Genomic DNA, 26,656 nt, shown 5'->3' with positions numbered 1-26,656 from the left:
CCCCTGTTTGCAAAATACCTGAGAAACATCACCCGTGTGCCTTTGTTCACTGACTCTGCATCTTGACTGCCTTCAAAAAGCCCTCACCACAAAGGGGGGAGAGTGCTTCCAGCATTTGGACTATGGCCCTGGAGACCACGGTCCCAGTCCCTGCTTGAGCGGAAAAGCCCACTGGGCGAGGCACACTCTCTCAGCCTCAGAGGAGGGCCATGGCAAACCTCCTCTGAAGATACTTGCCAAGAAAACCCCAGGATAGGGTTGCCTTATAGGGTCGCCACAGGTCCACAATAGCATCAACTAGATGGGGAAGAAAGCTGCATCCACACTGGAGACATAACCCGGTTTGGCCCTGCTTGGATTGTCTGGGCTGAAGGCTATGGACTTCTGGGAGTTGGAGTTTGTTGTGGGCCCCGGGAGCTCCGCTCCGGGCCCACAACAAACTCCAACTCCTAGAAGTCCATAGCCTTCAGCCAGGGCAGTTCAAGCGATGTCAAAGCGGGGTATTCCTGCAGTGCGGACGCCTGGCTTCCGGGGCCTTTTGGTGCCCCCCCCCCTCTGTCCCCAGTCTGAGGGGAGGGAAGGAGGGAGGGCTCGGTTTGGGAGCTCTGCCTTTAAGAGGCAGCCTGCAAGTGACGAGGAGGGATGCACGGGGCCATGGCAGGATGGCAGCCGGCTATAAAGGCATTGTTCCACCTCCTCTCTCTCGCATCTTCCCAGCTTGGCTCCGCTCGCTCTCCCGCCTCGGAAGACTGGGGATAAAGCCCCGCCGACAAGGGAAGGAGAGCCCCCTGAAACGGAGGAAGAAGGGGCGAAGAGAGGGAGAAGGAGGAAGGCGGGAGGCTGCCTTTGAGCCCTTGCCTCAACATCCTCCCTCCTCCTCCTCCTCCTCTTCCTCCGCTGCTGCTGCTGCTGCCGACAAGTGAGGAGGGCTCCTCGGTCCCTCTTTTGCGCTCCAAACTAAACGGTGCGGGTTGTTCTTCAGTCATTTGTTGACTTGCCTCTGAGTCCCTTTTTCCCCTTAAATGGCTTACGGCGACCCTCTGATAAATAAAGCAGGGAAGACGGAGAAGGAGGCGGAGAAGAGGTCCTCTCAGGGTGGCTGAAAGTGCAGAGAAGAGAAGAGAAGAGAAAGGGGGAGGCTGCAACCTCTGAGAAGCCAGAGGAAGAGGAAGAGTGGGCAAAGACAGACTGAGAGACCAGAGCGAGAGAAGTTCCCTGGGGGCCACTGCGGGCAACTCTAAGGCAGCCTTCCTCCTCGCGGCTCCCGCCATGCTGCCCCGGTTTGTGCCGTTGCTCCTGCCGCTGGCTGCCAGCTTGCAAGCCGCCTCTTCCCCTTGGAGCCCTTCGGCACCTGCCCCGGCCTCCCCGCCTCCTCCTCCTCCTCCTCCTCCGTTGCTGCTTCTGCCTCCGGGCGCCGGGCTGGTGGAGAGCGTGGACCGGACCTACGCCGGCGGGGGCAAGGCGGGCTACCTGCTCTACGCCGCCGGGCAGCGCTTCCTCCTGGACCTGGAGGAGGACGAGCTCCTGGGCTCCACGGAGGAGGAGATGGGGCGGGGGAGGAAGAGGAGGAAGGGGCGCTGCTACTACCGGGGGACGGTGGACGGCAGCCCCCAGTCCCTGGCCGTCTTCGACCTCTGCGGAGGCTTGGAGGGCTACTTCGCCGTCCAGCAGGCCCGTTACACGCTCCAGCCTTGGCGGAGGCCAGGGGAGGAGGAAGCGGAGGAAGGGGAAGAGGACAAGATCTACGGCGACGGCTCTGCCCGGGTGCTGCACCTCTTCTCCAGGGAGCCCTTCAGCTTCCAGACGCTCCCTGCCCGGCCCAGCTGCGAGGCCCGCCAGGGAGCCTCCTCCTCCTCCTCCTCCTTGCCCCCGGGGCTGGCGGCGGGGCCGGGGACGGAGCTGGCCCCCAAGGCGGCGCTCTCGCCCGGCCTCTTCTCCCCGTCGCAGCCCAAGCGCTGGCGGAGGAGGCGGCGGCGGCGGAGGCGAAGGCGGCGGCGTCGTCGTCGGAGGCGCTCCCTCTCCCGGGCCCGGCAGGTGGAGCTGCTGCTGGTGGCCGACGCCTCCATGGCCCGCAAGTACGGCCCGGGCCTCCAGCACTACCTCCTGACCCTGGCCGGCATCGCCTCCCGCCTCTACGGCCACGCCAGCATCGAGAACCCCATCCGGCTGGCCGTGGTCAAGGTGGCGGTGCTGGAGGGCGAGCAGGAGAAGCAGGGCCCCGAGGTCAGCAAGAACGCCGCCGCCACCCTCAAGAACTTCTGCAAGTGGCAGCACCAGCACAACCAGCTCGACGACCAGCACCAGGAGCACTACGACGCCGCCATCCTCTTCACCCGACAGGTAGGGCCAGGGGGGTGGGCGCCTTGGCAGGCAGCCTCCGGCTCCAGCGCATCCTTCTGGCTCGCGGCCCAGGCACCAGAGCTCAGGATGCCCCTTTCCTTCCCTCAGGGAGTCTCAAAGGTGCCACCAGATCTCTCTACTTACTGATTCTACAGACTAACACGGCTATAGCTATTTGAATGCTGCTACAGCCCTGTTTAAATATTTGAAGGGATGCCATATTGAGGAGGGAGCAAGCTTGTTTTCTGCTGCTCCAGAGAACAGGACCCAGAGCAATGGATGCAACCTCCAGGAAAAGAGAATCCACCTCAACATTAGGAGGAACTTCCTGACAGTAAGGGCTGTTCTACAGTGGAACACACTCCTTCCTCGGAGTGTAGTGGAGTCTCCTTCCTTGGAGGTCTTCAAACAGAGGATGTATGGTCATCTGTTGGGGAAGATTTGATGGAGATTTCCTGCATGGCAGTATTGGGTTGGACTGGATGGCCCTTGTGGTCTCTTCCAACTCTGTGATTCTATGATTGCAGCAGGTGTCAGGTATTGATGCAATTTGGCATGATCCCACTTAATGGCTGGAACTCATGGAGGTAGTAGTAGATCTCTTCAGTGACACCTCTGACAGTCTGTGAAGTCTAATTAGATGTCACAGACTGTCAGAGGTGTCACTGAAGAGATCTACTACTACCCCCCCCCCCCATGAGTTCCAGCCATTAAGTGGGATCATGCCAAATTGCATCAAAACCTGACAATCCAGCTGCAATGCCAAGCATCTGCTGGAAGGATGACTCCTCTTCTCCTTGTGATAGAATTCAAAGATATAGCCATGTTAGTCTAAAATCAGTATGTAGAGAGATCTTGTGGCACCTCTGAGACTCACTGAAAGAAAGAAATTGGCAGCTTTCATAGACTTCAGTGTAGCTCCTCAGATCCATTTGGTGGAGTGGAAGCCAGGCACAGACACACTCACACACACACACACAATTGCATCTTCTCCTTGTTAGCCTCTGCCTGACCATTGTGGGTGAACTTTTGGTCTAACCCATCCCAGCATCTATTGTGTGCTCAGAACATTTAAAATAACTTCTGAATAAACATAATTAGAGTTCAAGGGCAGTATCCTCCAGCACTCCCTGACCAAGCCATTCATCATCCTGGGTACCTTCTTCTTAAGATGCGCAGGGGCTTAACATTGGCAGACAGGTTGTTGTTTTGCACATTTAGAAGTACTTGTAGGAGGAAGGCAACTTAATTTTTCCCATCATTATTCAAACAGCCATAAATAGGAAGACCCTTACAGAGACAATCTGTAGTTACAGGTGCTCTCCATGTGTTCAGTGTAGTTTAATCACAAGTACTGTAAGGATGAATGCATCGGACAGATTGTTGACAGCCTTTGTTATTCCTGGGAGGACTTAACAACTATCATTCATTATACAAATGTTTCATCTTTTAGTACACTTCCGACTGATAATCTTTCATGAGTCTCAACTTGGAGGCTCAATGCCCACTAACCTAATCATAAAGGGAATTGACCCAACCATACAACCACCCAGCCTTACTCCTGACTCCACTCCCACCCCATTTTTGTGTCCATATACCATCCTAATGTGCCCATGGGAAGCAAAAGCACTAGGGCTCTGCAGGGAGATGCAGCAGAAGTGAAATTGTCGACATTGTAATCAAATCAAGAGCTAGCAGAGACACCAGCCGGTGTGACTTCCCAGCAACTGTCCTTACATTTTGTCTTTCTAAATTTCAAATGAATTAGTCCCCCTCCTTTAGGTTGTTTAGGATCCACACAGCAAGATGAAAGTTGCTCCTTTGACTCTTCTTTTCCAAAGTCATCCCTGACACCTGACAGGGATGAGCTAAAAGCCTTGTTACTTGTGTGCTATACATTTCTCACAAGGAGCTTGATTAGTGGTTATGTCCTCATACTGCCTTCAGTCTGATAGATTTCTCACAGGGCTTTTACATCACTGAGGTTTGTTCTGAATTATCCTTTGTTGTTATGGGTGTTGCAGTTGTTGTGTGCCTTCAGGTCATTTCTAACTTAAGGCTACTCTAAGGCAAACCAATCACAGAGTTTGCTTGGCAAAATTTGTTCTAAGCAGGTTTGCCTTTGTCTTCCTCTGAGGCTGAGAGAGTGTGATTTTCCAGTGGGTTTCCATGGCTGAATGGGAATTCAAATCCTGATCTCCAGAACTGTAATCCAATGTTCAGATCACTGCACTGTTGTGGAGCTTGAATTACACTTAGGGAAATCTTGCTATTGAAGAATCTCATTGTGTAACTTCTGTGTGACAATGCTGCAGACCAATAATCATTTCTCATTTATTAAGTTTGATGTTGGTGCTGAGCAGAGATTATTATGTTTGTCTGTGTAGACAGTCTAGCACAGTTCCAATTAACCATTCTTTATATCAGCACTGAAATTTTATTCCAGTACTGAAATCCATGTTGAAAAGTTGAACCAACATGAATAATAAGGTAAGTCATGAATAGAGAGAAAAGTGAGTAAGTCTCTTTACCAGAGAGTGTTTTTGTTTTAGTGTGACCATCATTTTTGACTTATGGTGATCCTAAGGTGAACTTTTCATGGCATTTGTCCAGAAGGGTTTAATTCTACCTTCCTTTGAGGATGAGAAAGTGTGACTTGCCCAAGATCAGCCAATGGGTTTCTATGGCTGAATAGAGATTTAAACCTTGGTCTCTAGAATCCTAGTGCAACACCCAAACATTATGTCACATTGGTTCTCTGATCAGAGAGCATTACTCTTGTTTTTTCTATATTCATTTTAGTTATTGTGCATGTCCTCTATCAGTTGGATACTAGCAACCAAAAGAACTAAGAATGCCTTTGGATCAAGTTTAGACCTGGCTCTGTTGATGTTAGTTGGGAACAAAATGTGTGATATAGACCTTGGGGAGCTCTCAGTTTCCTTGCTTAGTTTCTGGTAATTTAACATGGCATTTCCAACATTAAAAGAAAGTAGCAATAAAATTGGAGAGGCACAACATGTGTGGCTCAAAAAAGGAGAACATAAATTCAAACCACATGTAAACACAGCCGCAGAAAAATAGTGCACCAGGTTAGGTGAAGGGTGGAGTTGCAATGCCACATTATCCGCAGGATGGAAACTGGTCTCTTAATCCATTAGAGTTCTGAACTGGCAAGTGTTATCCTCACAGCTTTTTGGATGAGTTCAGAATGATACTTGAGAAGCATTGGTTGAACCAGTGAAAGAGGTGTGACTCCTGTGGACATGTGGCACTGTTTATGCAATAGGAACTTCTCAAAACAAATGTCCCCGTCAGTCTGCTCTTCTACTTTTCCCTCTTTAATTCAGAAAAACATACAATTTTCCATTAGAGTTCCCTTCCTCTGCTACATCGCTAGAGAAGGCTGCCAGAAAATAGGAAGCTTGGGATGTTTTCTGGAATGAGTTACTCCAGTAAAGGGGCAAGGAAGAAAACAACACCTAGTCTGTTTATCACTTCTAAATTCTTGAAATAGCCTGGATGTTCTTGTCGTGCTGCACATGTCCTGTATGGATTTCTGTTGTTGATGATGATGTCTAAAGCCATTCATTTTTAACCTTAAGCATAAAGTACTGGAATGCATCTCCAAGGCCTTCATGTTCAGACCAGATCATTAGATACACAAACAGTTCCTAGGCATTATTATTTAGGCCTTTTAAAGGAACAAAATGTCCTTCAGTTGGTTATCACATAAATACTTATATATTTTATAATTCTCTTTTTCTATGACCAAAAGGCCAATTGCTTTCTGTCCCATTTTCATACAAGGCAGAGGAGTTGAGAGCAGGATTAGGAATCATGTGGCACTCCAGATGGCATTGAACTACATCACTCATGAATCCTAGCCAGCTTAGCCAGTAGTGAGGGATGATGGAAACTGCAGCTTAACAGGAGCCCTGGTGGCACAGTGGTCAAATGTCTGTACTGCAGCCACCCATTCGTAAACCACAAGGTTTTGAGTTCAATACCAGCCAGGGGATCCGAGTTGACTCAGCCTGGCATCCTTCCGTAGGTTGCTAAAATGAGTACCTAGTTTGTTGGGGGAAATTAGCTTACACTTTGTAAACATGTCAATACATCAGTAAGTGGTATAGAAATGTCTTTGCTATTGCCAGCATCTGGAGAGCCACCTTATTCCCACCACTGTTTTAGAGGCAGTTCATACAGTCAGAGTGGGATGAATCATGTACCTACTTCTTCCAATGTCCCTCCTTTAAATTTATTGATTTTTTTCCTCTATCAGTAGCATGTGTACTTGCATACAAATTGTTTTATAGCTCATTAGCAATGTAGACCACAAATCATGTACATGGTAAACTATGTGCACATTTCCTCAGGGAACTGCGTTATTCAGGTGGCAGTTAAAATGTGTTTTATGCTCATAACTTATTTGTCATTCATTTAGTCTTAGAAGGGTGGGAAGAAGATAGCTGTCCATAGACAGTTGGAAACCTTAAACTGACTTTGGGAACACGCCCCTATATTTTATTACTTTCTTTGCTTTGTTTATAGCCATGTAATGGAGAAGTTGTATTATTTCATTTAGTGTGACATTTTCCATTCATTGGTTCTCCCACAAAATCACTTGGGAAGCATTGAAGACGGATGGTAAATGTGGCTTGAGAAACTAGCACTCACATACAGTTGTGGGTAGTGGCTTCCATGTCAGATGTTGAGGAACCTACGGCTTTCCAAATTTTTTGGACTGTAATTTTCAACAAACCTAGCTTGAACTGTCAGTGGTGAGGAGTATGGAAGTTGCTGCCCCCAAGATCTCCAACACAATACCACTATTGTTCCACTTTAAATACCATGGTTCCATACCTTGGAATCCTGGGACTGATAGTTTAGGAAGGGACATGTGGAAGGGACATGCAGAAACCTCAGCCAGAAAACTCCAGTTCCTCACCAAGCTACACACCGAAGTATTCCATAGACTGGAACAATGATAGTTAAAGTGGAATAATAGTGATTTAATTCCGTAGTGTGAATGGGCCCCAGGTAAAATGTTCTGACATAGTCTTGGCCTATGTTTTCCTTATTGAAACAAAACCATCACATCTTCTTTTCACATAAATTGAGCTATTGAGTGGCATAAACTGACATCTAAATTGTGAATTTTTAATTCAGTGGTGATATATCAGAACTTGTTTACTTCAATAAAAAAAATGTGGCTTTTCTCCTTCTCTATGGGAAGGAAAAAAGATGCTCAGGAATGTCCTTAGAATATTCATCAAGGAGCATCAAAGAGTGAATGAATCACTGTCCACATTTGAAAACATGAAAAAGAGTTTAAAGGTAAAAATGTCATGGAGCACAGGTCTGTTTTCCTTAAGTCTACTGTTTTTTTACACATTTTCGTTCAGCAAGGCAAGAAGTAGCAGCCTTTGGCATGAGTGTTCCACTTTTACAACTCTGTTTTGAATGTCTGAAGTAGGTTGCTTAGCAACTAGACGCTTAGCCACAGCTCCATGTTTTGATGGGCTCCAAATGTGGCTCTGTTAAGTTTTTGTACATGCAGATACCTTCTTCTTCACTGCTTGTTTTTCAATCATGGATCAAATGTATGAGGTACATTTTCCATCCCTGTTTATTACTCCAGGCCACTTTGAACTTCAGTAGACTAATATTTGCATATCATCTATCAAATGAGCGCATTATTGTAGTCACGTAGTTCATTAAACATAACATTCTGCCTTTACGAATATTTGAGTTGTCTTTGGATTTGCCAATGGTAAAAATTACACTTTGCATAAAAATCATGTTATGTATGTATTCACCTGGTTATTATTGAGCAGGACATGCTTGCAGGTTTTTCCTTGCCACATTTTTTCATTAAATGGTGATATGGCTCAGAAAAAAAAAAATGAAAGTATTATCAGAGCAGTTCGACATGGTTCAGCAAACTTTATTCAGATCTAATAATACAACTGTAAAATGAAATAAGCAAAGCAGGCAAGCCTTGCATAAGTAAACAAAAACATTTTCAGCATTCTAGAAACCACTTGAATGCTTCTTCCAAAATGCAACTGCAGTCACCCTTTCAAGTCCTCGGACTTGACATCCGTCAACTTGAAAATCCATGGAGGGGCAACCACCATTAACCATCAAATGTCCATCTGTCAGGGATGCTTTGATTTGGATTTCCTGCATGGCAGGGGGTTGGACTGGATGGCCCTTGTGGTCTCTTCCAACTCTATGATTCTACGATTCTAACCCCAATGGGGCATGCACTAGATAAAGGATGAGAAAGAAAATGGAGAGCTGGGCAGGCATTAAAAAGTCTTGGTAAAAAGAAGCTTCTCTGTAAGAGGGCTTGTTAACATGAGATACACCTGTAGTGCAGTTGTAATCCGATAAATCCTCAGAGCTCCACTGAATAGTTTGTTATTAGCTAACTTCTCCCCAATCCCAATACAAGAATATAGCTTAAAAACTCCCTATAAAGGAGATGAGCACAGAATGGAATGAAATGGAGGAACTCATCAATCTTGGGTTTGGACTAGTGGTCCCCAACATTTGCTCCTCCAGATGTTTTGCATTTCAGCTCCTATAATTACTGACTATTGGCCCAGTTGATTGGAGCTTCTGGGATCTAAAGTCCAAACCAATAGTTGGGAACCACAGGTCTATACTACAATAGTCAGTTCAAAAGTGGCCACAGATCATAGTTCCTGCATCTTTAACATTGTTACAGAAAAGCAAATTTTAGCAACTGTAACTTGATGCTGAAATTCCCTCTTCTACACAAGTATTAAAGGTGCAAGACCACCTGTTCTCTTTTGCTTCTGGCAATCTACACTTCTCCATTACATTCTTTCCCCAATCCCCCACTACTATCACTAACTTAAGTCACTGTCTAGCAACCTGTTCTTCTAGTTTTATAAGATGATGCACATATCCAGATCCATTTGAAATGTTTTGCCCTTAGTGGACGCTATTTAAACAATCATACTAAGGGTATCATTAGTGCTAAGTCCATTGATATTAGCCATTTGATTGATTATCAGTTCCCTCTGGCCGTGACTAATACGGTGTTCTGGAAACTGGCTATTTGCTATGCTGACATTCATATTTGCTGAAACAGTGTTCTTCCAACTGCCTGTCACAATGCAAACACATGTTGGAAGTAAGTTCCAGCTGTCTAGACCAAAGCCATTCTCATGATTTAAGACTGTTTAGTCAGTGCCCTGGAAAATCAACCAAATCTATTTCGGTCATCACCTGAAAAATCAGTTGGAACAGAAGCTGGGGAGTGGGGGGGGGGCAGAATACAGCACATATTTGGGATTAAGATTTTTTTTTCCCCTCCTCTCACCCATACAAAAACTGTAGAAGAGTTTTATTACAAAAGATATGAGCAGCTGTATCTTAAAAACTGGGAGGTGTCAATGCTGGGTGGTATACTTAGAGCTAATACTAACATTTTCTCTCTCTTTCTCTCTCTCTCTCTCTCTCTCTCGTGTGTGTGTGTGTGTTTAAATCACTTTAGAGGCAGAGGTCATTGCCTTGCCTTTTAACAAAAAAGATTCACTATGATCCAGTTAATTATTAAAATGAAAGTGATACTGAATCTTGAGAGCAAGCACTATGTCCGGAAAATGATAATTCCATTAAATGATAATTCCACTGAGTGAAGTGTAGGCTTTTTTGGCACTTTTGAAAGAAACCTCAGTTGTTAGCATGTCAAAGGACAGCTTGCAATTACAGCAAATACCAGCAATGTATCTACATGGATTTATGAACTTAATATTCTTTATAAGTGAACCATGTCCCACAAAGTGGGGGTGAATGGGAAGTATTGACTGTTTCACTATTTAAACATAAATTACATATTTTACAATTTGAACTATGCCACTAGATAATGATAGTAAAATCTACATGCATGTGCTCAAAACATATATTGGGTTAATAGTTCCAAACACACTGCAAAAATAATCCAGTTTGAGACCGCTTTAGCTGCCCTGGCTCAATGCTTCTCTGTCAGAGAGCTCTGGTGCCACAATAAACCACAATTTCCAGGATTCCTTAGCACTGAGTCAGAGCTTTTAAACTGATCTCAAACTGGATTATTTCTTCACTATGCTTTGGACCAATATCCCCCTTCTTTAAATTCAGGCTTTTCTTGGTATGATGTACATTTGGGGGTTAAAGAACCCTTACTGTGGTTAGATATAAGGCAGACATAGTTGAATCCATTGTTTTTCAGCAGGTGCAAACAAGATTTTAAAAACACATTGTTTTGAAGTGGACTTGCAAATGACAGTTCCTGCAGACTGTTGTGTTATTTGAACTGATTAAGAATTATTGTGGCTGTTGCTTCACTTCTGGAGGCCACTAGGCTTTAGAACCAGAATGTGAAGCAGACAGAAGACAAAAGCAGATGAGTAGTTCTTGCTGATGGCTCCCTAAGCAGGAAACATGCCTTTCTTGGTGCTTTAATCTACCCAAAGTTCTACTCTTAGCAAGACCAGTAAAAGCTTAAAGCTGGTGAGAAGGCAAATCTTCACTCACCCTTGCTCATGTGATCACCTGACCAGTGTAATACAGTAATGTTGCTTTTTCATTCACTAGGCATCTGCTGGAAGATGATCAGGGCAAGCTAAAAGTTAAAAATAGAAGACAAAGGAATTGGTATTCTACAGCAAACTAAAGCATTACTTCAAAAATTTCATACTTCAATAGGGGATCCAAGCCAAGGTTAATTTGAAATAATCATGATTTCACACGTGTTTAGTTATTTTCACAATACTTTCAGCAAGTTTATGGCTGTGATATGAGCATAGTGGACTTAAGCATATACAAAATAATTTTCAGGATGTGTCTAGAAGTGTTTTCCCCCTGATGTTCCATCAGCATATGCTGGAAATTTTATTCTGTATATGGCTGCATGTAGAATTCAAAGAAACAATTTCTGCTGATGATCCTGAAAATAAGGTCAAATGAGGTTCCACAGTGGGTGGGTTTTGCCAGAACAAGGAGGGAGTCTTGGCTATGACATATAATTCAAGGACATAGCTGTGTTAGTCTGAAAAATCAGTGTGCAAAGGTATCTTGTAGTGCCTTTGAGGCTAACTGAAAGAAAGAAGCTTATAGACGTGAGCCTATTGAAGATGCATGTACACATGGCTGCATGTGTACATAACTAACTACTATGTTTTAGGGAAGTTATTAGCAGCCTCAATATGCTAATATAACAATGAGAAAAGGCTCAAAACAATGGTGGCTTCCCTGTCAGTGGGTACTGAACCAGTTCCAGGAACTGTCCAAAGTTCTGATTACTATCCTTCAATAGGTTAAGTGCCTTGAGTAGGTTCTCTAAAGGTTGGAATAAAACGTGGAGAAGATTCAGCACTGCACTGACAAGGATGCCAGCCACGACTGACTCAGTCAGCAGTAGGCATGAGTGATTTGAAAATTAATATGAGGGAGAGGGATATGTCATAAGAAAGATATAGAGTTTATTAGTTTACTTGAAATGAAAAACACTATTTCCTTCATTCATTCCCATAAAAGCTGTATGTCGGAAGCAAAGCTTGCAAGTAACAAACAAGTGATATTACTTTTCCTATGTTAAATTTTGGTTAACAAGGGCACAACAACATAATTTACTAACAACCTTGTTGTGTTTTAGTGTAATTCTCAACAAATAATTCCAGAGATTTGTGGGACATTTCTTGCATTTTGAACTGATTTCTTTTTTAAAATAAAAAAGTAGCACTTTCCTGCCCCAGAGCTTCATAGAATAGGAGATGCCAGTAACAAAATGCCAGTGTTGTAAACATTTGTATGCTCTGTATGTATTTTATCTGTTCTGATCCCACCCTGATCCTTAGGGAGAGGTGGGAAATAGAAATAAATAAATAAATAAATAAATAAATAAAGGGACTCATGTTCAGTGGATCTACTTATTTTTTCCTACATCAACAACTATATGATTGATCCTAGCTTCTAGTCTGTGGCTTCAAAAACAACAGTCTTGTGGCATCTTAAAGACTATCAAATCTGTCTAAATCAGATGGTCTTGCTAAAAGTTTATGCAAAAAAAATCACTAGTCTTTAAAGTGATGGGGCCACATGACTATTAATTGTTTTTGCCAACTTAAAAATGACTGTATACAATTGCTTGCTTCCTGTCCAGTTGATCAATCTGTATTGAAATAATAGGAGACAAGTTCAGAGAGCAGCCACTGAAATATTATTTATTTGTTGACTTACGTTTTGTCTTCTTCCCAGGACTTTAGTCAAAGGAGATCATAATAAAATTGAACAGGTACAGATAAAAACAAAAGGGAAAGTTACAGTGCTAAAACACATTTGAACAAATTATTGTATTTAAATACTATTGATATGCATATTTTGAAAACATAGCACTGTTCTGCATTTTCAATAACTCCTCTCTCAACAGCTGATCGGTTGCCAAAAGCCTGTCTGAGCTAAAGAACAATGCTGATGAAGCCATCCTAGACCCCTTTATCAGGAAGTTCCACTAGGAGCAGCTGCTGAGAATGCCTTTAAAAGAAGCAAATCTTAATTTCAAAATGAATATGCATGGTTGTTTAGGAAGTTGGAACTATAAAAAATGATGGATATCCAACATGTCTGTTCTCATGTTTGCAATCAGATGTGCAGTCAAATAAACAATGTCTGCCCAAATTATCCTGCAGATTTAAATAATGAAGAGATATAGGTACTGAGGTTGAGATCATGAGATTACTAGTATGTTTATTCTTAGATGACTATGATTAGCTTGAAAGCATAGATTTTGACAAGGGGAGTAAGCATTCAAGTTCATGAGGTGTTCTGTGTGATTTGAGCTACTGTCCCTTGGCTTTTTTTCTCTATTTGGTAAGTGGAAATAGTAGATGTACGTATCACAGAATTATAAAATTAAACAACTAAAAAAGTATAAACTATATATCCAGACTCTTACATACATAGTGAACAGGAATATACAGAGCAGACAGAATATGAACAATATATGATTATTGAAAAGGAAGGCTATCAATTTGCATGCTTATTAATAATTGTTGTACAGATGTATTCCACCATTTGACCCACCACAGAGCCTTCACTGAGCACATAGCTTCCCTGACATGCATACCATAATGCATCCTGTTGTGCACCATTATATTGTGGCTTGTGGTGTGTGCTAATGCTGTAAACAGTTCTTTGATGCACATGTGAATTTTAAACTCCTAATTCTCTAGCAATTTCAACATTTCACATTTGTGTGCGGCCTTTGATTCCTTTATAATTATAGCAGATACCATGCTTTATTCAGTAATGTGAATAGAACCAGAGTAGTGGGTGAGAAGAAACACTGGCAAATTGGTGCCTGAGGGAAAAGGGGCTCCCAAATAATCTATATCTAGGTCAATTTGGCACTGAGGCCTAATTGGTATTATTATGGATGTAGTCTTTTTTTAAAAGTTTATTTATGTATTTATTATAAAACAAACAATATACATATCCACAATACACATCACATCAAAAACTTAACAAAATTTTCTGGCATATATCCATTCCAAGACTTAAATCAGGATTGGAAGCAGAGAGAAAAAACTGTTAAAATAAGAGGGGTGAGTGAAAAGCTAGGGGAGAATTTGTTTGAACACATAGTTCCATCTCTTGCAGAATTTATAGGTTATACTATAGACAGGACAGAACTTGAGATAGATAAAATCTATAGAATCCAATCCAGGCAAGCAAAAGATAAGGGCATTCTGAGAGATATTGCTGTATGCTGTGTAAGAACCAGGGTCAGAGATATAATAATACAAAATAGCTACAGTAAAAATTTGTTTATAGAAGACACAGAAGCAAAAATATTTAAAGATATCCCTCCAGCTGTTATGCTAACCCGGCAAAAATATAGAGCTCTAACCAACTTGTTGAAGAATCTGGAGATTGATTTAGGTGGGAAAGGTTGGAAGGTCTTTCCTTTGTCTACTGACAGAAAAGGCATAAGATAGATAACATTGAAAAAGCAAAGGAGATGAAAGAAAGACTGAGGAAAGAATACAAAGAAAATAAAGATGACCCTAATTTTAGAAAATTTCAAAAAAGAGAATGGAGATCAGAACCAAAAGAAGGAGTAAATAAAGAAAAAGACCAAGAAAAAAGGGAAGAACTGGACAAACAGAGTGATTTACAACTTGTAAGTGAAGATTTGATAGGAACATATTAAGAAGGGAAAGGACCAAGAGGAAGAATTCATTAACTTTATTTTAATTAATTTTCAATAAAGATTATGGCTGTAGTCTTTAGCACATGCTGCTCTCAATGGAATTTGTAGTTTGGATAAAAAGTTTGAATTCTCTCTACTGTTAGAGAGCTCCCATTTATGAATGCTCTTCCTACAAATGATAGGATTCTAGGAGCAATGGCAATTAAGTGGTATCAAATGTTTATAAATACGCTGTATTTCAGAGGAAGGAACTGATGAAAACACCACTGAGTATTCTTTGACTAAGAAATCCATATGAAATTCACAGGGTTGTCATAAGTCGACACATGACTTGAGGGGACATACATATACATAGATGCAGTCTAAGAAGATTATCACATATAGCTTTTAAACCACAATATCAATGGGAAAGAAGTGGCTTTGGTGATGCTGATTGCATTATGCTGCCTGCCTCTGATAGCTCTCATTTCCCCAGCTGTCTCTTTTCATTCACAGGAGAAACTTGTGAATGAAATGGCAATCACACAATGCCACAGGTTAGAAAACTAATTCATGGGGCAGTTGTGCAATTGCCAGTCATGTGGTGCCAACGTCCCCTTGTTCTCCTATCACCTCTCCCCCTCACTAGTCCTTTTAATTTTTTCCCCAGTTTTTCATGCATTTTCAGAAGCTTACAGCCTCAATTTCAGTTTTAAAAGACCTTTTTAGGTTTCAATTATGACTGCAGAGCTCCAGAATTGCACGAGAGAAAAAAACTTGAGGAAAAAAATGAAATAAATAACTAAAGTTGTGTTGGGTAGGGCATAAGGGAGGGAGATGGAGTTGAACAAGAGGGCAGGAAGAGTGTGTGATGGGGACAGCAGGCTCAGTCCTGCAAATGAGAAGAGGTGTGGCAGCTGCACAAAAAGCAGCATGTTTCCATTTTAATTTAATTGTGTGACTGCAACAGGAAAGGAGCTGGTGTGATAATCTCCAAAAAGTTCACTGATTTCATGATTAAGTCATGATTTCAATTTGTATGCCCTGGGCCTGTGTTTCACTATTTTACAGCATTTCCCTTTCTCAGAAAACAACATGCCCGTATTTTCTGCGTATAAGACGACTAGGTGTATAAGACAACTCCCAACTTTTCCACTTAAAATATAGAGTTTGGGATATACTTGCCATATAAGACTACTTCTCTTCCAATGCACACCAAATAAAAATTAAAAAAGCATCAGATTTGATTTCAATGTGGTAATTTTAATTCAAATGCTTATGACATGCAGGTACTTAGCAGGAAAACTTGTTGTATACAAAGCCTGCTTGGATTGGATTGTATACAAAGTCCACAAATTCTCCAGTCTGGCTCAGAAGTTTCAGCACCCGCCCCATAAGACGAAACCTGGCGTATAAGACGACCCCTGATGTTTGAGAAGATTTTCCTGGGTTAAAAAGTAGTCTTATACGCCAGAAAATACAGTACATTTTTGGGATTGACTACTCTGTGTGTTGAGCTATGGTATTTGGTAACACTTCATTCAATATGCCTGTTTTTCTTTTAAGAAATGGGGACCACATGCCCCTATTGTTTGTGACACAAAGAGAAGTATGATCTCACTAGAAGTGGAAGGAATAAATGGCATTGTACTATTTTTACATTCAACAGGGTGGTAGCAGGGATGTAGCCAGGGGGGGGGGATCTGGGGGTCCGGACCCCCCCTTCCATTAGAAAAATGAATGGTGTGTGGTGCTGCGCCGCCGCAATCAAGCCCCATTATAATGGTGGCACTTAGTCTGGACCCCCCCTTCCTAAAATCCTAGCTACGTCCCTGGTGGTAGGTGTTTGTCATCTACTACTTCAGTTAATATCTCTACCAATGAAAACACAAAATTCCAGCTATGAAATCTGAGATAATCTAACCTATTTCAATTTGTAGGCATTACTAGTTGTCATTGTATAATGACTGTGGAATTCTGATAGTTGTAGTAGAAAAAATATAGTTTTACAAGCATTGCATGTAAAGAGATATGGTATAGATTTTGACTGGACATGGAGCTAGTACTTTCTGATAATCAATTAAGAGTAGCTGTAAGTACTCTTTACACAAGAAAAATCCTAATCATTTGAAAACAGTTGGATGTCTCCACTGTATTATTGTTGAAAATGACATAATGGAGGAGACCACTGCTTAAGATTTTTTCTAACTTGTTCTACTTTGGACAGAGATCTTCATGACTTACTTTATTTATTACACTTATATCTTTTTATAAGGAGTTCAAGGCAGTATATATAATTATCCTACTCCATATTATTCTCATAGTGACTTTGAGTTGGGTTACCCGGAGAGTTGGAGAATGGGCTGAGATCACCCTGTGAGCTTGTTTGGAGGTTCTAGCAGGGGAGCATAGCTATTGTGCATCCTTGACTGAGGGTCTTGGATATGTCAGAAGACCACCTCTCTAAGGTTTGTTCAGGTGATCAATGGAAGAAAGGTGGCTGGGCTAGGCTGTCTCAAGACTTACTAACCTCTAAAACATTTTCATTTGATTTTTTTAAAACCATAAAGATAAAAGGTAAAAGTAGTCCCTTGACATGAATATCTAATCATAACCGACTGTAAGAGGGTGGTGCTCATCTCCATTTCTAAGCCAAAGAACCAGCTTTGTCCGAGGACTGCTCTGGTGGTCATGTGGCCAGCATGTCTGCACCAAACACTGTTACCTTCTCACTGAAAAGTGGTACCTTTTGCATTTGCAGGCTTTTGAACTGTGAGGTTGGCAGAAGCTGGAACTAGTGACAGGAGCTCAGCCCATCATGCAGCACCCAGACCTCAAATTGTCAATCTTCTGATCATCAGAATTGGTGTCTTAACCACTAAGCCACTACATCCCTTTTTTAACCATACCTGGAGTTAAAAACAAGCTGAGAGACTCAATCTATATGTTGGATGTTAATCAGGATTTAGCTTCAATTAAATCTTCAGTTTTCCCCCCCATAGGTATCATCTGTTGAAATCAGCTCATGTAAGAGCTCAGTACTTATAAATTTTTACTTTTGTCCCTCTGAGAACTGCATTTACAGAACTACATTTCTGAACTATGAGGTCAAGCAGATGGGCTGGGAAGTACAGTTCACAGCTGCTCTGGCACCGTTTGCTCCAGGGCCAAAGTGACGGCACATGCCTGACCCTAGTCCAGGCCACTGCCACAGTTTTTAATCTGGCCAGAAAAAGGAGCAATATTTTTCCGCTTCTTTTGCAGCAGGGTTTGGGCCAGCTTTTCCTTAAAGAGCCGTGCCTGGGATGGCTTCTGGCTGTGCTCAGGGTGTGTGTCACTAGACACCCTGCCCCCAGTGTGGCTTGACAGCAGACCTTTTCATCCATCTGATTCAGGCCTATGCCAGTATCTCTTTTGGATGGCCAATATAGAAATGTTATGAGAAATCTGAGGCTCTGCGTTTGTGGTGTGGGAGAGGTACAGAGTATTTCATGCTATTTGCTCTACCGCCAGCTTTATCAAAATTCCAGGAAGAGATTCTTAAGACAGGTTTTAGTTTAGGGTGAGAGTTCTTATGTGAAATAATGCTTGCTACTCTGATGCATATGTCACACATAAAACAGCCATATTTGCTAAGACTTCTAAAGGTATTTGTGCTAGTTATTTGTAAAGATATTGTTATAAACTGTGCAAGAGGTTGCATAATCTGATATTTTTATGTATGTACATGTACATATAGGCATTATTTTATTGGATTTGTAATGGCTATTAGTCAAATACAGCAAATGAATGACAGTAATCCTATGAGCTTCATGGCCAAGTGGAATTTGAACCTGGATCTCTCCAGTCTTAGTCCAGGACTAATCATTACATCATTAATTTTTGACCTACAGAACTTGGCTATAGACAGAACTTAGAAAGTTACTTTTATAATGTAACTCACTACTTCTAAATGCACTACATGCTTGATTTGATTCCAGTGCAAATAGAACACATGGAAGATACAATTTAGATTTAGACCACTGAAGGAAACAAAGATTAAAGTTAATCCTATGGTTCTGGTTGCCTCCCCCCCCACACACACACACACATTTGCTATTTATTTTTTAAAGCCATTAATACAATTGTTAATTATGTGAATGATGGCTCTATTTTGGTCCTTAGTTTCAAAGAGCTATGAGAAGTTTAGTTGCAGATAAATAACATAATAGGAGTCCTCCAGTGGAGATCCTTTGGAAATCTCCAGTAATAGAAATACTATAATAAAGGCTAGAGAACCAGTGTGGTGTAGTGGTTTGGGCTTTGGACTATGACTCTGGAGACTAGGGTTCAAATCTCTGCTTAGCCATGGAAACCTACTGGGTTACCTTGAGCAAGTCACACTCTTTCAGCCTCAGAGGGAGACAAAGGCAAACCTCCTTCTGAACAAATCTTGCCTAGAAAATCCCATGATAGGTGTGCTTTAGGGACCCCATATGTTCAAAAGCACACAACAACAACAACAATAATAACAACAACAATTATCCCTTAGCCACTTTTATTGTCACTGATCAGAGCAGACATTTCAATATGACTGTGATTACCTACTCCTACTGTTCACAGAAATGTGTGCAATCATGATAAGCACTTACTTGAGAATCCTTGCCGATCTATTCAGGAATCCACAGACTCGTTCATGAAATCTGCAGTGCCTCTGCCTAATTCATGCAAATTTATGAACTTGGGCAGAGACCTAGGCCTGTTACAGACTGCCAAAATAAAGCTGCTTCGGGTCTCTTTGGAGGTATGCTGTTTAAATGATGCATGTACCCTAAGAATCCGGAAGCTGCACCAAAGCTGCCCTCCAGTGCTTAGGAACTGAGTGTGGCTTTGGCGCGACCTCCGGACTCTTAGGACCCATGCATCATTTAAATAGCATACCTCCAAAGAGACCCGAAGCAGCTTTATTTTGGCAGTCTGTAACAGGCCATAGCCACTTTTTTTTTAAATTGTGCAGAAACCAGGCTCAGTTCCTTAATGAAGTTCCACTGGCTGCCTCATGAACTCTGAACTCAGCAATATTTTATGCATTTCATGAATTATTTAGTTTCTTAAATTTAGTAGAACATATATATATGTATGGAAACACATGCACATGCCTAAAACAACATTAGTTAAAGATGGGTGTCTGTAAGACCCTGTATAAGTGTTGCCAAAATTTTCTGTGTAAGAGGTTAAGCATACGTGGCTAAGAGTCACTACAGGATATTAATAATATAGTTAGTTTGTATACATAATTTTCATGGAAGTGGTGAATTAGTGAAAGGAATATTTGAATGAAACAGGGAAATCTAGGATTTGGAGAAAAAAGACATCATGCTGATAGATTTCTTGGCTTGTTTCTTGTAAAAACAACATTATTGAAAAGGCACTTACTAATCCACACATTCTATAAACTATGGAATTGGCAGGATTGGAATTACTTTTAGGAAACATCTGTATTGTTTTTGCAGGTGTTGGTTTTAATCAAGGTTCTACCACTTTAGCACCCTACTTTGAGCAGCCTTGGTCTGCATACAACTTGCAAAATGAACTTGAAGAGTGAACTCTGAATACCCAGGGGCTTACCTGTTGCCATTTGAATGGCAAAGAATATTTAGAACATAGAAGTAAATGGAGGAGGGGCTGCTCTACATACTGTGGACATATCTGTAAAAATATATATGTGCACATCAGTCTAATCTTTACACACATACACATGCACACACACTGGATTTCTTCATATATTTCCCTGGAATTTATCTTCAACTAATTTGGAGTATATACACACACTAGGAATGTTAATATTGACAATGTCATCCTCACAAGTCAGAACAAATAATGACAATAGTTTTCTCCCTTCCACAGGGCATTTTCTTCATTCATGCATACCAAAGTATTTTGGGAAATTATTATACACAGAAGTAAATGTAGCATTTTGTGTGTGAATTGTGGGGTTTTACACACACACACATACACACACACACACACACAATTGTTCCCATATAGCCATATGTCTAGGAGGGAGCTGCAAGATTGTGGATTTTCTATGCAAACTTCCCAAAGCAATCATACAAAACAAAAATCTTGCACACACACACAAAAAAAACATTTTGTGCAACAAGACCATATGCCTATTTTCTTGTGCAAGATTGCTGGATTTTGTGCAGAAAATATTGAGTAAGAGTTTGCTGTTTCTTGCATAGAGAACAATAATCTTGCGCACACAAAAATGCACATCTTTATCTGAAAATATATTTTGTATTTGCAAAACACCCCATTATTCCCAAACAAAAAAGTATATTTCTGCACAGAATACTTTTCCAAAATACTTTGAGATACATGAATACAAAAACTGCACAGAATTCTTGCCCCTGTATTATTCTTCCCTGAATGTCAGAAATTGAATTTTCTTAGACACGAAGCAGTTAACAATGAATATTCTTCCATCCAATCAACACATACATCATGAAAAAACAAAACCTAGGGATTTCATAGAATGGTGGCACACCAGTTAAATTGGTAAAACAGCCATAATTAATAGTGTAGATTGGGGTGGAAAGAATTCATTGTTATAGATAGTTTTCCTTTGAAAGACAACGGAGATTATCACATGGGAGGCAAGAGTCCTCCTCCTGTCATTAAATCATTTCATTTGCATGATTGGGGTGAAGATTATCACACTCCCGTTAATACCCAGTGCCATGTCCATTACTATTTACTGATGGGAGAAAAACAGGATAAGCATGTGGGGGTGTGATTACCTTCCCCTGATTGCGTGACTGAGATGATTTAATGATTAGAGGAGGACATTTGCCTCCTCCTTGTGGTAATCTCCAATGCTAGAGCCTCCAAGCAGAATTTCAAGTATCACTTTAATTTATTTCTTTATTTAGGTATTTATATCCCGCCCTTCAGCCCTAATGGCTCTCAGGGCGGCTTACAATAATATTTTTAATCGGACAGTTCCCTGCCTTCAGGCTTACAATCTAAAAGACATGAAACAAAAGGAGAAGGGAATGATGGAGGGAAAGGGGATCAAGTCCAGTGGTTCTTCTCTCCCTCTGTGGCCTGGACCAAGGCAGATGGATTGGAGGGAGGGCTCTTCCTTCTTCCAGGCTGACCCTGATGGAGCTGGACCTGCCTGGTGAACTCCTTCACCGGCCGAAAGATGACAGTTACGGAGGGCGGAGTCTCCTTCCTTCAGGCTGGCCTCTGATGACACTGAGCCAGCCTGTTCTCTCCCTCACCGGCCGAAAGATGACAGTTATGGAGGGAGTATCTTCAGGCTAGCCTCTGATGACACTAAGCCAGCCTGTTCTCTCCCTCACCAGCCGAAAGATGATAAACCCCAGATCCCAGCATTCTGTAGGGTACAGTCATGAAATTTAAAATTGTATCAAATTGCTAGAACTGTGTGGTGCAGATATGCTGGATGTCTGGCTCCAACCTGACAGTTGCACTTAAATATCATGATAAACCATTATTTATCATGAGAGGAATGAGTCCAGCAATCCCCCAGTGTTTCATACTTTCCCTCTTGGTTCTTCTAATACAATCACAATGAGATCCACATCTTTTTGAGAGTGTGTAACATGCAATGAAAACACTAAACTGTGGATACTCTTAAATATGAATAGTTTAGAGGATGTTGTAGCATATAGCCCTCTTTCATTATTGGAGCAGTTGTTTAATAAAGTGGTAATACAGCCAAAGCATTACAAAGTAACAGTAGTTCTTCTGTTTTTGTATATTGCTACCTAGAATTCTCAACTGTTGGAGTAAGAAATCTGAGCAGGAACATACCCCATGTAGTGAATAATCATCTGCAAGGATCCTGGAACTGTGTGCTTTGCCCACCAGAGATAACTGTACTGTTTTTTTCATAGGAGCAGAATTCAGAGACATAGCTGTGTTGGTCTGGAATAGTTTACAGCTTCATTTATATACTGCTTCATACTGAATTAGCAGTGTCTAAGTGGTTTACAACTGTAAGCTAATTGCTCCCAACAATCTGGGTACTCATTTTAGCAACCTCAGAAGGATGCAAACCTGAGTCAAGCTTGAGCCCTTTTGCTGGTATTGAACTCACAATCTTATGGTTTTGAGTAATTGGCTGCAGTATAGGCATTTAACCACTGGGCCACCAGGTATGGACTATTGGTATTAGTCTCAAAGGTGCTACAAGATCCCTTTGCATACTGTTGCTTTCATAGTCACTTTCTGTGGAAATCAATCAGGCCCATATGATGTTTTCAGGTCCTTGCATTGCTTTTATGTTTACTTTGCCACCATAGTTAATTTCTGATCACATTAACAAAGTAAAACATTTGGAGTGAGTTCAGAGGTTATTTATTATTCTAGTCACTTGACCATGGATCATGCAAGGAGGCCACAGCTTTGGCCTCATAACTGTAAATAAACCCTATAACAAAGTTATTTTGGTAGCTCTCACAGACCTGAGGTTAGGCGGGTTACTAAAATTGGAGAGGAAATATCACCAGCAGGCCTGAAGTTCCCTGTAGGTAAAGACCCTGGGAAGCCTTTAAAAATCTCATAGCTAAAAACAGTTGCCAAAATCACCATCATCACTGATAATCAGTACCATTGATTATTCATAGGATTGGATTGATTTGTCAGTTTTGTACCCACCCCCACCCCCGGCACACATGCACGCACACACACACTAATAAAAACACTTTTCTATAGAATTTGATTTTGGACTATTCTCAGCAAAACAAAAGAAAATTCTCAATATACTGACCAGGCCAAATTTGAATGGCACATCTATTTTTGTCATGTTGTACCTGTAAACCATGTAGCTGTTACACATGAGGAGTTTGTCAGGGAAAAAATGTGGAAACCGTAATTCAACACCTCAAATGTGGCTGAATCTAAGCCCTCTGCTTGGAAGGCTGGACCTGTCACTTTTATGTTCTTCCACATTCAGAATTTTTTTAACCAGAATTTCTTTCTACTGAATTTGTGGGGGAAATATATTCATTATGGAATAATTACAATTTTTTTGAAAATATTCTTATGCATTCTTAAACATAGAAACTCATGTTGATCTGTATTGGAAAAAGAATATTTGAATGCCACCTCCTGGTCCACCAAGGCACACACAACAATTGGCTTACACCAAACAGTCACCCTGTCACTACATCCTCACGGAAGTAAGGATAATCTTGATTTTCAGTATTAAAATCGTGTGTGTACTATGAATATGGGTGGTTAATTTAAGGGCTGCTCCAGCTCTTTGCAATAAATGAAAATAGTTTCCAATTGGCCCTAACAGTTGTCTGTTGGGGGCTTGAAGAGCTTCAAACAAAGAGTCCAACATGCTGCTAATTGTTGCCTTTGTTGTTGCAATCCTTGTGTAGGCTTATTATCATTATCCATCTCTTGCTGTTTGCAAAGAGATTGTAGCTCAAAGCTGTCAGTGCCTGTGGGTTCAAAACTGGACTTCAAATGCTTTCTTTCCCTTCCCTTCTTTGGCAGGATTTATGTGGGCATCATTCATGTGATACTCTGGGAATGGCTGACGTTGGAACCATATGCTCTCCTGAGCGCAGCTGTGCAGTGATTGAAGATGACGGCCTCCATGCGGCTTTTACAGTGGCTCACGAAATTGGTATGCAATGCCTTTTTTGTTCCCTTGCCAAATACAACACTTGTAACAGCTGCATTAGTTACCAAAATACTTTACAAGTAATTCCAGATTTTCCCCTGGTTCAGATATACTCTTGGGGATTAAGGCTGTGTACATTTGCACTTTGGGGTTAACTAACAGGGGATCAGGAGGCAAGTGGAGGTACACAGTAGGTGTTTCCTTTCTGACAGTATCACTTTTAAATAAAGGCTGGAGTAAAAATTGGAGGGATGCTACTATCCCTTTCAAGGAAGTACTCACCCCTCTTAAGCACATTTGCCAGGTAAACAGTTTGTTTCTCTCTATCTCTCTCTTTCTCTATTTGCATGTGTACCTAATGGGTTGAATTTGTAACAGTTTATTTTGTTCCACTTCATTCTTCCAAGTGGGGAGGCACATATCCAGAGATGTGATTATACAGGTTATCAGATCTAGAATGGGGATCAGCATAAAAGAATCAGGCGGCTTTAACCTGCCCCCTTAAACCAGAATTCCAGTTGGATTAGGAAGCAGTAATTTATACCGCACAAGAGTGATTAAGGAAAATGAGACACTTTTTTCAAATATAATTTGCTGGTGAGGGCCTCCTGACATGAATAGGGACTGCAACAGGAAGGGTGAAGAGTAACCTTCTACATCTATTATTTGGTCCAAATCCATATCAAACCATATTTACTTTGTAGTTAAAAAAAAAAAAGGAAGGAAGGAAGGAAGGAAATGTGTTGTTCTACTTGCATCTTTAAAATTAGATATTCTATGGCTTTATTAGTTACCACCCCAGAGTCAAAAACGTAACCTTGAATTTAGCCTGCAGTGCATCTCATCAAATTCAGTGGGGCTTTTCTCTCTGTAGACATGTGCAGAATTGCTCTGATTTTTTTTAAGAAATGGCAGAAATGTGAACATAAACATTAACAAAGGACAAACTGGTCAAACAAAACTCTGCAACACCTTGCATCGCTTTTTGCACTCTCTTTTCTACACTGAACATTGTGTGTACTGAGATTTTGTGCCATACTGGCTTCTGATGCATGTACTATATTTACAAACTTAGATGGACACACAGGGCAGGAGGTAGCTGTGATGGGCAAGCCATTCACTGAGTTGCAGTCCCTTTCATAGTAATTAGCTTTGACTGAAACCAGGCAGGCTCAAATGGTTTGTTTCATGAAGTGGTGAGGGTGAACAATATGTTATTGCAGGGTCGGGTAGAGTGTGAACCTTCCAAGCAAGTTAATAAAATAGTGAGTGTGGCCCTTCAAATCCCCTGAGTGGTAGATGCAGACTTTCTAGAAGTTACACACCCCTGTATCACTGTTATAGCATTTCCAAAAGTTTCCAGCCTAGAATGCCTATTTCTCTTTCAAGAGTGTCTGAGGTCAGTGACAACTAATAAAACACATAGTTTCAAATTTTGTGAGGTATATATATATATATATTCAGTCAAAGGACATGAAACTAAACACTACTGCATCCTACCTGATCACTATCTGAAAACTAATGAAACTCCCATCCACATCAATACCCTTGTAGTAAAACAACGATACTCCCAAAGCAAACTTGACTTTGGTTTGGCATCAGGTACAAGACAAATCAGTAGCTGGCACTCTCTAAAAGTTCTCTTTGCCTTCTTATTTCCTTCCAAGAATGTAAAGAAAAAAAAGTGCCCCTGTTTTCCAATTTTAAATTTAGCATTCACTCTGCTCTACCCTGCTAACAGTTTTCATGGAAAACATCTTTAGTGACAGGAAGGGGATCTGCCTTTATGTTAACACACAAGACAAACTGAAAACCTGAATACACTGCCCACTTTGTTAGTAAACTGGGACCCCAAGTCCCACTATGCCTGTTATTTTAGGCAAGAAACACCCCCATGTTCTTTCCTACAGAATGACACAAGAGATGCTTGGTAAAAATTAGGCCCAATTTAGGAATGTTCCTCTTTCCCTGCTTCCTCCTGCTCAGTTTGAAATAAGGGCTGTCTTATAAATTTACTTTCAGCTGTTCTCAGATTTAACTTTGGATGGATTGACTTTCGTTGTGAAGAAAAACTTACATAGTTGTGGGTTCTTTGAGTATTCAAAGAGGCAGCTGCTGTGTTTGAGTATGTGCACTGCTAAATTGGATCTGAATTTTAGAAATGTGGGAATCTGCCTTCTACCTCTTTCATGCTATCTTCACAGGCAGCTCTCAAGGTTTTCAAAGACAAAAGTGTTTCTCAACCCTAGCTGAAGATGCCCAGGAATAAATATGGACCTTCTGCACATAAAGCAGGAGGAAGCAGGAAAAGAGGAATATTCCTAAATCGTGCCCTGTAATCTAACCACTGTAATCTTTCCTGCAACTTCCTTTCGGTGTTGATTTAGCATCCAAGTCCCAGTGCTGTCCTCCATTGCCAATGGTCTGATGTTTTTGGGCAGGGTATCCAGGGAAGG

At 41.5% G+C, this 26,656-nt stretch overlaps 1 protein-coding gene across 1 annotated transcript in view; it reads left to right on the top strand.

The window, feature by feature from the left end:
* The first annotated feature begins 463 nt into the window (after positions 1-463).
* Positions 464-26,656, top strand: part of ADAMTS5 (ADAM metallopeptidase with thrombospondin type 1 motif 5) — a 66,034-nt gene continuing 39,841 nt past the window's right edge. The window contains exons 1-2 of the mRNA XM_042459744.1: positions 464-2,340; positions 24,071-24,203. Of these exons, the coding sequence (XP_042315678.1) occupies positions 1,270-2,340; positions 24,071-24,203 (1,204 nt within the window). The 5' untranslated portion in view covers positions 464-1,269. The remainder of the gene's footprint in view (positions 2,341-24,070; positions 24,204-26,656) is intronic.

The sequence above is a fragment of the Sceloporus undulatus genome, chromosome 3 (genome assembly GCF_019175285.1).
Source record: "Sceloporus undulatus isolate JIND9_A2432 ecotype Alabama chromosome 3, SceUnd_v1.1, whole genome shotgun sequence".
Classification (NCBI taxonomy): domain Eukaryota; kingdom Metazoa; phylum Chordata; class Lepidosauria; order Squamata; family Phrynosomatidae; genus Sceloporus; species Sceloporus undulatus.
This window is presented reverse-complemented; position numbering and strand designations above follow the sequence as displayed.